The sequence below is a fragment of the Callorhinchus milii genome, unplaced genomic scaffold (assembly GCF_018977255.1).
Source record: "Callorhinchus milii isolate IMCB2004 unplaced genomic scaffold, IMCB_Cmil_1.0 Scaffold2, whole genome shotgun sequence".
Classification (NCBI taxonomy): domain Eukaryota; kingdom Metazoa; phylum Chordata; class Chondrichthyes; order Chimaeriformes; family Callorhinchidae; genus Callorhinchus; species Callorhinchus milii.
The window spans coordinates 93,983,935-93,996,672 of record NW_024704743.1 but is presented as its reverse complement, the minus strand read 5'-3'; the positions used below and the strand labels follow the sequence as shown (position 1 = coordinate 93,996,672).

General features: G+C 39.8%; 1 protein-coding gene across 1 annotated transcript in view; it reads right to left on the bottom strand.

Annotated features, from left to right (window-relative positions):
• prkdc (protein kinase, DNA-activated, catalytic subunit) overlaps positions 1-12,738 on the bottom strand; it is a 100,074-nt gene that overhangs the window by 67,286 nt on the left and 20,050 nt on the right. Inside the window, exons 18-31 of the mRNA XM_042331664.1 lie at positions 12,251-12,410; positions 11,727-11,813; positions 10,615-10,734; positions 9,500-9,656; positions 8,120-8,226; positions 7,525-7,615; positions 6,625-6,788; positions 5,494-5,640; positions 5,059-5,166; positions 3,542-3,772; positions 2,855-2,945; positions 2,299-2,398; positions 1,438-1,571; positions 769-1,023 (exon numbers count right to left, since the gene is read on the bottom strand). Coding sequence (XP_042187598.1) covers positions 769-1,023; positions 1,438-1,571; positions 2,299-2,398; positions 2,855-2,945; positions 3,542-3,772; positions 5,059-5,166; positions 5,494-5,640; positions 6,625-6,788; positions 7,525-7,615; positions 8,120-8,226; positions 9,500-9,656; positions 10,615-10,734; positions 11,727-11,813; positions 12,251-12,410 — 1,952 coding nt within the window. The remainder of the gene's footprint in view (positions 1-768; positions 1,024-1,437; positions 1,572-2,298; positions 2,399-2,854; positions 2,946-3,541; positions 3,773-5,058; positions 5,167-5,493; positions 5,641-6,624; positions 6,789-7,524; positions 7,616-8,119; positions 8,227-9,499; positions 9,657-10,614; positions 10,735-11,726; positions 11,814-12,250; positions 12,411-12,738) is intronic.

Sequence of the window (12,738 nt, the reverse complement as noted above, 5' to 3'; positions counted from 1 at the left end):
GCACATTGTAGGCAATCAATTAAATAAGTGGGGCTCCGAAGGATACAAGCAATAGAGTAAGGGGAAGAAAAACATCAAATATATTCAATTTTGTTTTAATGTTGATTGCCACGTTAAACCACAATAGTATTTCCATTCTGCTAGTAGAGGGACTGGGATGTAAAAAGGGGGTCATTGTACTCTTGGCTAGTATCAAATAATCAGAAAATACCGAATGCTGTTCTCATTTCTAAAAACAGTTCTGAGTCATAATTCTAGAATTCATGGGCTTGATACTATGCTATACATTTGATAAAGGTCCTTTCACATTGGAAGCACATTTCAAGCTACTTCACAGGCTTTACTATAATGTGCAGTGACTGTATTTTGTAGGCAGAAATGGCAGCCTCTATTGGCAGGATTTTCACCTCAGATTATTATTAAGGTTGTGGGATCAATTTACAGGTTTACAGATGTTTAAGCAACTTGCATTGATCCCTACATGGCAGGATGTCTTACATTCGGAGGATGTAAGAGAATGCGTAAATAATGGTAATGTGATGGAGATTGTTTATTTTTATCTTCTAAATCCATTTGATAAAAAGTCTCATTAGAGATTTGTGCCCCAAAGCGAAAATTCTTGGTTTAAAGGAGGGTGTTATAAATTGGTTAAATAAATACATAAACGGCAATCTTCAATAGCAACTCTTCTAATTGGACTGTTGTGACCAGCAAAGGAGTTGTAACGAAAGGAACAATTTCTATATGTGCACACAAATGAATATTCACCTAAAAGTTCACTGGGTTTGACCATGGCCAGTCTTACAAACGTATTATAACAGTCAAGAGCCGCCAGTAACATGTCCATCCATTGCAGGGCAGCCCGTACACTGAATGGTTCTTGCAGATCTTTAAGTGTCGGCTGGTAAATGATTCCTGAGCATTTGGCGTGATCACTACCAGCACTCTCAAACTTGCCGATCAGGAACGAAACCCCTCTCTCCTTCAGAACATCAGCTAACCAACACGACGGTGTCTTATTTCCTAAATAAAGGAACTCACAGCAGTTATAAGCAGTTCCTAACCACAGGTACAACTCATTCGTTCAATTTATGACAAGGTAATCGAAAAATGCTGTACAGAGCATTGGAACTCAAGTGGAATCCTTCTCCCGAAACCACTTGGAAAACGTGAGTGGCTCTTTAATGACTCTTTTAAGAAATGGTATGATTTTGCTGTTCTACACATGTACCATTTGAAGGCGATGTGGAACGGAAAACGATAGAGGCTCCACACTGCAGTATTGTTGACATGGGAACAGTATAATCACACTATTAAAGAGCTAGGAAAGAAAAAAACATTTGCTAAGAGTAATTTCTGGAGTATTTTGTTAAGTGGAAGTAAGCGCACGTTTATCATTAAAAGACCAAATAAGCTTAAAAATGAATTAAAACAAACCTGGTAGAAGGGGAACCAGCTCGTAAAATAGTACCATACATTTGTGTCGACACTCTGTTTGGGGTCGTCCACATTGAGTCAATAGCCACATCACAACCTCCTTTAAAGACACAGGCTGATCAGGAGGAAAACCTCTGTGAGAAACGGAGTTATATAAAAGGAAACATCAGTACTCTCATTTGTAGTTAAAAAAAGCTTTCTGGTTATTTCAAAGCATCAGATCATTCATATGACAGCTTGTACCACAGTTCTGCACACTCCTACACTGGTACAACAATGTGCCTTTGTTACACTCTTAGAGGAGCAATAACAACCACTTGCATTTATATCGAGTAGACAGTTACCTGCACTTGGTCTGGCCCATTGTGGATATATTAACAATGCAGATAATGGAACATCATGTAGCATACAGAATTGGCTACAATACAAACAAATTTCTTTCCATCAAGAGTTATACAGTGACAATAATACCTACTCTCTGTCTGACTTTCTCTTGGTGTATTTCTTTCTTGTATCTTTCTCTCAAACTCTACTCTGTATTTTTTTCTTCCTTTCCCTGACTTTCTTATTCCCTGTCTATGTCTACATTGCTATCTCTCACTCTTGAGTCTTTCTCTCTCAGATTCTTTCACTATCTCTCACGCTTTGTCCATAACCTGTAAAACAATTGCTTAATGAGCACTTGCCACAGGTTGACAGTTCTCAGGCATGCTGCACCTTGATACACAGCACCTTGCATGCAACCAAACTTTTATTATAAACACATTGAATAAACATCTAACAGAATAATTTGTGCAACTTCAGCAGCCTTTTCATAACATGAATGGAATCCAATTCTAGGATAAAGGCAACAACACAAACCTTGGCACACGTCCTTTGATGGGTTTGTTCAGTGCGGAAGCTTTCTGTTTAATGATCCGATTCAGGTGATCAATAGCGTCACAACACTGCTGAACTGTACCTGCACAAAGGCACATAAACATTAGTTTGTAGCTATCAATTTCATTTACATATACGGATGTCATGGATCAACCCCTAATGCCCGAATGATATGACCGCTTGGTCGAACCTGATTTCCATGAGCTTCAGGCAGAATTACTTGGCCTAATTCACTTGAACAGCAACTTGGCCTTATTCATAGGGAAGGAGTTCAAGCAGCATTAAGTGAAATGTGTGGTATGCTCTCCCCAGTCAAATAGCCTTACAGCATTCAAATTATTCGAGGGCAGCCAGTACTTGTGAGATTGTACCACAGTACGAATTGCCGTCTTTAGAAGAGGATGAGAGAAAAACATCGGGAGAAATTGGAAACAAAATCAAGATGTAATTAGCATTGATATTATCCATCTGAATTCAAATAAATAAGCAGGAAAGTCTATTTATAGTTGATGTAGCAACTATTAAGCAAACAGCTTACCCAGTGAGTTATCATCTGCGTGTGCTAGAGCAAGACTTTCCACGTACACAACTAACACTTCAAAGATGAACTGGTCAACTAAGGCACTTTCCTCCCTAAACACACAAAAACAATTAAGACCTTCATCTCACAAATAAAACAGAAAGTAAATTGATTAATGTATCAGTACTGGTACATGTTCAACTTGGATATGGATTCACAGAATGCTACAGTGCAGAAACCATTTGGTCACCTAATGTAGTCTCACTCTCCTGCTTACTCCCCACAATCTGTAATGTTCAAGCAACCATCAAAGTACCTTTTGAAATAATTTAAGAACTCTGGGTTCAGTCCACGGGTATATTGAGAATTGAAAATGATTAATCTCTTACAATCTATTCCTATTTTTGAACTATGCACCAAATGTTAAGCAAGCCAGTCACTAACCAGTAACCACCTCAGTCTAACCTTACAAAATTGGTGCAGAGCAGAGTAAGTCAAACTAGGGGAGCAGAGTTACTTTTTTGTGACAAACTAGTTACAAAGAGACAGATATTGTTTTATATATATCTGTTTTAGTATTAAACTAGTAGCACTCCAAGACAATAGCGTCATAGGATCCTGAAACCTAGGGTAAAGTAAATACTTTTACTTCAGCCATCAGAACGGATACCAAGCAATTATATCAACACTCGTTTCGAAGTAGACTTGCCTGAATTCCCTATATAAGCTATTGAAGGCGAGTGCTGCCCCCAGTCGCTTGAATGTATTGGGGTGCAGAGCAAGGCTGTAGAGCCTCTTGAAGAGAGATTTTGTATTTGCTGGGCTCTTCGCCTGCTGCTCTGGGGTTGTCTGTTTTATGGACCACTTGAGAAATTCCCGAACACATTGCCCACAGAAGTCTCTCAGGGTACTGTCCACGGGATCCACTATGCCGTCCTATCAAAGATCACACAATTTTCTCAGCAGCTTTTCAGAATCAAGGAAAAGAGAATGGCACTTCAGGCCATCCTATATCAGAGCACGTGTCGACTAAACATAAATTAAACATTTCTGAGAAGGTTAGTGTTTTCTTATTTTAATTTAGCCTTATCAACACCACCAAGTCATCATACCACTTGCTTGGTTCCTCTATAAATCAGAGCTACCTGCACTGTTTGAGTGCAACCACTTCAATGCTCTATAATCGTCAGCATCAAATCACACTTAGTTCAACATGGAATTGTCCAAGCTTATTATTAAACATTTCCATTTACTGCCTGTATTGGGTTCTTTGATATTCACAAAATACTCTAGAGGAATCGTAGCTGGCTGCCTCCAACTAAAGTGCTTGCAGTGTAAGCAGCACTTTCTCCAGCAAATCTTCTTCAAAGCATTCAAGAGTCGCAGGAGAGAAGTTGACAGGAGCTAAGGAGTATGGCTACCGTCTTGTTGAAGTTCAGCTGCAGGAAGTTTGCATTCATCCAGGTCTTGATGTCCGACAAACAAGCTGATAGACAGTGGACCTGGAGTCGCAGCTGGATGAGAAGTAAATTTGTGTGTCATCCGCATACATGTGGAAGTCTACCCATGTCTGCGGGTGACACCAATATGTACCAAAATCTTAAAAAGTTAATGGGAATTCTTAATTATTATAATAATAATGATGACAATAATCTTTACATGGGGCCTGTAATGTCACGATCATTTCAAAGTGCTTCTGTAAAAAGTGTATTTGTACGGGATCATTTAATTAGAAATTAATTACAATTCTTTAAACTCCTCAGAAAAGAATACGTACATGGCCCAACATTACCAACCATATCAGCTGTTGTCTACCGAAAGGGAGTTTCTTCAGTTTCCTGGCCAATAATCACCCAAATATTTTTATTCCCCCAAATCACTTCATTGCTGTTTGTGCGCAGATTAGCTACTGCGTTCACTCGTACAACAGTTACTGCACTTTACAGTGTACGCTGTTAAGTGCTTTGAGACATCCTTCCAACTTTAAAGTTGCTATACCAAATGTATGGATTATTAAAAGTACTATACAGGATTTACTGAATGCTGGCCCATGTGCACATCATTGAATGACCTAGTGCATTTCCAGTCCCACACATCCATTATTCAGCTATTCACCAAGCTCCTCTGAAGCCCTGGATTTTACAAGTACAAATACTATAAATTTATGATCACTTTGTGCGCAAGATTATTCTTTCAGCTCAAATGAAATGAACTATCATTACCAGAATAGCTTCAAGCATCGCCACGGTATCCCGACTTTCAAACTTCCTATTGCTCGTGAACCAGTGGATTAGCTGTAATACCAGTGGCTCAAACAATTGTCTGGTTACCTGCAGTCAAGAGGAAAGACAAGGGTTTCACTCATACTCCATCACCAAGTAAATCTAGTGCAGGGAGAATCATCCTAATCAAATCATGTGAAGAATTTCAAATGCACTTAGACAATAGAACACAAGGACACAAGTTCATAGAGTCGGAAAGGGCAAAGAGATGCCAAGAAGCATTTTTTTACCCAGAGGGTAAATAACACCTGGAACAGGTTACCAGGAAGTCTGGTTAAGGCCAGGAGCTGGGGTGGATAGGGAGCTGCTCATGACAGGACGGGAGCGAAGATAATAAAGGAACAGTCTTGCATTAGGGGCTAATTGTTTTCTTACCGTATCTACATCACAACCAAGACGAAGCAAGACTGGAAACAACTGTCTGTTCAGCTTGTACAATGTTTCTTGTTGTCCTTCAGAAATCTGGGATCCTTTGCCTAGCGTATAGGCAACCACACTGTGCAACAGTTCACAAGCTGCAACCTGCAAGTTTTGTAACCGGGGAATTGTTTTAATGTACCAGGAACTCAAATATATATTTTAAGCCATCATAAAAGAGTTTAGCACTAATTTACGAAATGTTGTATCTAATTGGGTATCTGTGTTAAGTCTCTTGTCTAGCACACTTTCAACATGCACATAACTGCCCTCCTTACAGTCAGTTTGTGAAATGAAAGATAACCTGGTGGGAGATTAGATGGATTTGGCTGTACAAATCTATCTTGCCTGAAATTGTTACTCTGTTATTATTATATGTGGAGTCCTGTAGCTCAGTAGTTAGAGCACTCGCCTTGCAAGCGAGACACCTGGGTTCAATTCCAGGCAGAGGGCAAAACCTTGGGCAAGTTTCCTTACTCCACACTCCTAATAATAATCATTCCAAAACAAAACAATAATAAATTGGTTATTTTCAATCCACGACTGTTTGTGGGACACTGCTGTGCGCAATTGGCTGCCGCGTTTCGCCCAAAAATATACAGTCAATTCACTTTACAGCATATTCTGTGAAGCACTTTGAGATGTCTAGAAGACGTGAAAAGTGCTATATCAAATGCAAGGATTATTATTATTATATAATTAGTCTGTAAAGTAGACTTCAGAAACTGTAGCTTCACAAAGCAAGTTTTAAAATGGAGCAATAAATACATAAAGACTGAATTTTTTAAAAAAGAAATTGACTAGTCAGCTTTCTATGATCCTATGTATATTAAATATATAAAATCCAAACTGTTGTGTTAATCAGTGAAAATGTGGTTACCCCATGTCAGTATAGGGATTACTTGTAGGAGCAGCGACTTAATTATCAAGTTGGCAATGTTACTTAGTCACTAAGGAAAAGGATCACGTTCGACCAGAATATAACCAACATTTATATTCACATCTAGACGCAGTTTGTTTTAATGTTAAATGAGTGAATTTAGCAAAGGTATGCAACATGGAACGCAAATTGTGTGGTTGACTGACTACCTTTGTCTGTCTGTCACTGGCAGAGAGTGCTAGCTCTGAGATACGTGGGATAAATGAATCCAAATATATGATGGGCTTCATATCCATGAAAGGAACTGCAAAACTCAGCGGCTTCTCTGTGACCCAGGCAATGCACCTCTTCATCATTTCCTCTGCAGAAACGGCTGTGGCAGCCAGGTGGAAAACAAACACAGAAATACTTTTGCAGAAGTTAACTTTACAATAAAAACATTGATAAGAGTTTTCTTTCTCCAAAAACAACTTCTTTCTGAAGAGGACACAAGGACATAACATAAAAATCAGAGATAAGCCAACATAAGTAAGGGCAGAGGGGAAAAAAAGGTTGTGAAAGAATGGAGCCAACTGCCTCATAACTCCATAGATAGTCAATTGAGGGGTTCAAGGGAGAGAGTATAGATAAGCATCTACTGCAAAAAAGTAGTTCTCCAACTTTCCCTGATGGTTTCTGTGCAGCACAAAAGCAAGCAGATACACTCTATAACCCAACTTGTATTCTACCCTCTGCTTAGTAAATACTTACCTAAAGTCTTGTTCCCAAAAAGACAAATTTCTAAAAATATATTTTTCTAAAAGTAACTAATTTTCATTGCAATGTATGCCAACTTTTCATGAACTTCTAAAAAGCAAAACACTTCAATGACTGAGAGAACCCCTATCTCTCTCTCCCCTCCCCCACCCAACCCCTGTCCTTAAATGGATAATTGAAACTGGCAGATTAAAAAAGTGACTTGGATATATTTCTAATATGTCTGTCAAAATCCAGGCAAAAAACAATCTAGGACAGCTATACATTGAACGGAAGGCTTGAAACGTCCTTCTTGGTTGAACTGCTGTGCTTTGATCTGATAAGCCCCTGTTCACAGCTGTCCTCATACCCACCTGTTACTAAACTTCGGTTATTTTGTCCTCCGAGAGACCCGAGCAGCCGCACTATCCTGCGCCTCACAGCTGTGATGGCGGAATCCTCGCTCTGTGGGTTGCAAAAAAAAAAGTAACGAGATTCAGCAATAAAAGGCACTCAAAGAGACATAATATTTGTGTAATGCATTATGTTTTCCTTGCAGGTTCAACAGACACAAGCTCTGATAATTCTGAATGAATAGACATTTGTTAGTATTCAAGCTCTTTTCATCTATTCTCTCCCAGATTTTTCATCTTTGATAAGAGTCTGTATGTTCACTCCATGTGCAGTCTGGATATGTAAGTCCTATTTAATCAGTTCAGACATATATATATATATATATATACACACACACGTAACACATATACCATATCTTTATTTTGGTCGGCTGAGTATCTAACACATATGGAAACCCATCATCATGCTTAAGAGTATACAAATCAGACTGAGAATTCCTAATGTGCATGTCACCTACGCATGGAAATCTTCTTACTTCTGGAATGGAATGCTCACTCTATCCCCTGAGCGATGCACTCTGCTCACCTAATCCATGCCTTGAAGGATTTAACTCACCACAAGAAACTCTTTGCTTTTCTTTGTATGATGAAAAAGAACCTTGCTTCCTCCTTTGCGTGACGGATTATTAATGTTCATCCCTTCCCAGTTGTTCTGAGCCTCGTCTAATAAAAGGTGATAAACATTTCGCAATTAAAACACCTATTAGCCGTGAAATCCACTTTTTATTCCTACATTTCCATTGTGATCCACTGGCACCAGAATTCCAAAATAATTAATTGCAATGACCATTTTGCAGACCTTTAGATCACAGACAGGTTTCCTGGGATGAAGGACTACAGCACAAACCCATCAGAATTTAACATGCAAACATACCCCTTAATATTACAGGGTCTAGTCAAAGAGCTGGGAATGGGATTAGAGTGGATAGCCTCAGTGTGGGAATCAGCATCAGCACAGATTGGTGGGCTGTAGTACCTCCTTCTATGGTGCAAAGTTGTGATTCTACACTCAAGCGCACAGTTATGAAGAAAGCCACTTCATGAAAATGTTTAGCTAATTCTTGGATCCCACCCCACTGTCTTCACTTCTTTATTGAGCTGTTGACGTGAAAGGCGCTATACAAATGTAATCTTGTTATTGTTGTTGCTGGCTATTCCATATGATCCTTTCTATTCCATCTTTCATTCTCTGATTCTAAGCAAACCCTTCATCGTTTTAAGGAATAATTCAGCTGAAAAGCTGCAGCCCCATAGCAATAATACACTATAAGAACAGTTTTCCATCCTTTATCATTGCAAAATTATTGCAGAAACATGCACCACTATCAACTCCCTAGCCAGTCACAATTTCATACCCCATGCCTCTCACTCTCACAAAAATTACCTAATTTCTTCTTGAAATTGCTCACATCATCCATTTCCAACAGTTTTGCTGCGTAACATTCTATTGTACAAACTTTTTTCCCACCAGATATTTTCTTGAATGCCAGCATCTTATTCCGTTAATGTGCGTTTGCTGCAGACCAGACTCGACTTCTCAAATACCCTCTTTGTCGGTCTCCCCAGCTCCACCATGCACGGGATCCAGCTGATCCAAAACTTTGCTGCCCACATACTCACCTGCATTAAACTCTGTACCACCATCAAACTAGTTTTTGCCAGGCTCCACTTAGAGTTAGGGTTAACTCCCTGTTGCCAAATGGATCGATTTCAAGATCCTCACACTTGTTTTCAAAACCCTTCATGCCCTGGCACCTCCCTACCTCTCTGACTTGCTTACCCCCAACCCACAGCCTGCGCTCAACTGGCTCCGGCCTCCTGTATGTCCCGCGTGCCCTCTGTTCTACCCATTCTGTATAAACGTATTTAAAGAATGCAAATCATAGTAACAAGGCTGAATACAGTGATAGAAGACGAGCAAACCAGAGCGTCTTACTGAAAGCTGCTGTTTTCAGGTAACCATCCAGGTGTGGCAGAATGTCCTTGTAGTGAGGCTGAATGATATGCTTTGGTATATGAGCTGACCAATCCTCTAGTGCATCCAATCCAGCATCAGCCAATGGAGTGTGGCTAAGGCCCAGTTTAAATGCAGCCTTAGTTGAAAGGGGAAAGAATAAAAAGTGCAGTAAATCCTTTGAAGGGTCATTCATTTTACTCTGTCTTCATTCAAAGCAATAATAATACTGTGAATGTTTTAGGGTAATTTGCTGGGTATGACTATTCTGCTTGGGTGGGGGTAAGCTGGGTCTCCTTGGAGCTGAACTAGGTCCAAGATGACATGTTTGGCAACAGAATGTTGGATTTGAGCCAGTCCTCTGTGACGATCTCAGTAGTCCGGGTCCTGAGCCAGGCGGGTCCACAGTATTCCAGGGCACTGCTGATAACAGCACAGCCAGCCTGGCTCATCGGCAGGACCTGCAAGGGCAGACAAGTCACTGGAGGCAGGGAGTCATCCCACTCAGCTCCTGTTAACCCTGCAAGCCAAAGCCCTAACGGGTAGAGTGGTCCTAGCAGATCAAGCAGTGGGAAAGCTTGCCGGACAGCTATATCAATGGCAAGCTATCTGGTTAGACTCCAGCAGTATCCCAACGCACACTCTGGGGTTCACCTGCGCCTAATATTTTCCGGAAGTGGGATGTGTCCTTCCAGGGAGAGAGTGCGCATTCCATTCCAACAACTATCTCTGGATGGGATGCATGGAATTTTTGGTTTGTATACTGGTGACGGTTTTACGCATGTATCAAAAAGAAATTCGCCAGGTGTGTAAATTGTTGAACATAATGAAGGTTTCAAACACTGAGAAATTCAAGTTAAAAATAAGGAAGTAAAAAAGAAAGTCAGAATTTTTCTTACTCAAAGGGTAACAGTGTTTTGGAATAAGTTACAAGGGACGGTCGCTAAAGCAGACAGTCTGTATGGGTTCAAGAGGCAACTATTTGTGCAAAGGGAAGGGTTTGTGGGACTTGACAATTAAACAAAATGTTTCTTTTGTTAGACCTCATAGTCTCTCTGGGCAAGTGATGCAAGTCAAGTGTGGAAGATTATACTAACCTGCAAAGCAGGAATATAAGCCTTAATATCAAGTTCAATTATGTCATGAGGAAGAGAAAGCACAAAATTCAGGCAGGATACCAGCAGCTCATCCTTGTACTGCTTCATTCTGATGGTCACCTGCAAGAAGTGATCCAATAAAACAGTGTCAGTTCAGGATTATTATGAACAAGCCTGCAATGGCATTTTATAAAATTAAACAGTTACATTAACAATCGGGAGAGGTAAGCTTTTAAAATGACATTCTTTTGATCCATCATTGTTAAGGTGACCTTTTCTAATCAACACCATTAACAAGTCGGCCTCATTCCATTTGTTTTGTTGAAAATCCTGAGAGTGCATGGTTTCCCTGGGCAATGTTATAATGTACAAACTTTTTTTTCTCCTTTTTTGTCCACCAACATCTTATTCCATACTGTTTGTATCCTGCAATCTCCACATCCTTCTTCAAGACCCATTCTGCACAACAACAACTTGCATTTATGTAGTGTTCTACCTGTCAGACAGGATCTCGGAGCGCTTGAAGTAAATTTGATGCTCTATCATTTCATAGATCCTTCTTGAGGCATTACATTTTGCCTATTAAATTCATAAAATCACTTTATCTCTCCTCTGTTTATTCAAGTGTCAACGTCTCAGTTGGTAGCACTCTCGCCTCTGAGTCAGAAGATTGTGGGTTCAAAGCCCCTGGTCAGGACTTGGAACTCATATAAGTCTAAGATGACACTCCAATGCAGTGCTGGAAATGTGCTGCATTGCCGAGGTGCCATCCTTCAGGTGAGACGTCAAAACGAGGCCCCATCTGTCTGTTCAGGTAAACGTTAAAGAGCCCTTGGCACTATTCTAAAAAAGAGTTTCTGGTGTCCTGGCCAACATTCCCCCAAATAAAATTGGTTTCAATGTCATAAGGCGATAAATCAAATGCAAGGTTTATTATTATGCATATGGGAGAGAATCCCAGTCAAGGTGCCAAAAATTATACCATGTTCGTCTGTGGGGAGTGCTCACAGGATTTTCCTGGTCTCTCAGGAATCAGATCTCGCAAATCTTCCATCTCTTTCTGTAGTTTCAAAAATACTCAACAAGTAACTGGGATAAACTCCAGTGCTTACCTCCTTTCCAAATTTTCCAAATAATGCGAAGCAGGCACACTTTTCGGGATCCGTGTGACATTGTTTCCAAGTATTTGTGCTGACACCCTGGCAAAAAAAAATTCCACCCCATTATAACTATAATTAGTGCAAAAATACACCAACATAGCAGCAGAATGTCCTCAGTGCAGCAGTCACATGCTTTCCTCCTTTGCAAAATATATTTAGCAGAAAAACAAATAAAGGCAAAATAACTTCCAGTTAAAAAAATCCTGATCTTGAATATTATTTTCTAACAAATGTAATTATTATCTAACAAATATGATTATTATTATTATCATCACACAACAGCACGGCAGATGTCTGCCTGTCCACTCATCCACGTCTAGCAGTTCAACAACAACAACTTGCATTTATATAGCGCCCTCCACACCCAATGGCGTCCCAGAGCGCTTATATAGGCAGAGTTCTTTTTACAAAGTGACCAAAAACCCAGTGGGGGGGGGGAATAAGGAAGAAAGAAATTAAATACATTGCATTGTTACCTTAAAATAATTAATTTTCTTGGCAATTTTCATTGTAGCTGATAGAAGCTTGTAGAATCCACTGACAAGAGGAAACTGGGTTGATCGCAGGATGAGCTCGTATCCAAATCGGTACACCCACTGATCAAAGAATTCCTCATGTCTTTCTAATAACAGCTCGCTGATTGAAAAGTTCACAGCAATATTGTTTTAAAAAAAAGCATAAAAATACTACAACTATAAACTACTACAAGACAGCAGAAGATGAGGAAAAATTATTTCCACTGGTTGTTGAGTCAGTGACTAGAGAGCATCAATTTAAGATAATTAGCAAAGCAGTAAAGGTGGAGATTAGGAGGATTTTTTTAAGGTAGTTATTACGATGTGTTCTCAGCTAGGACTCCCATCACCTTAACGGTGAAGGGTTAACCCCACAAAAGTCACTAAATACTGCAGACAATTAGCAAGAAATTAACAAACCATTATTTTACGTATGTCAAAAACATTGA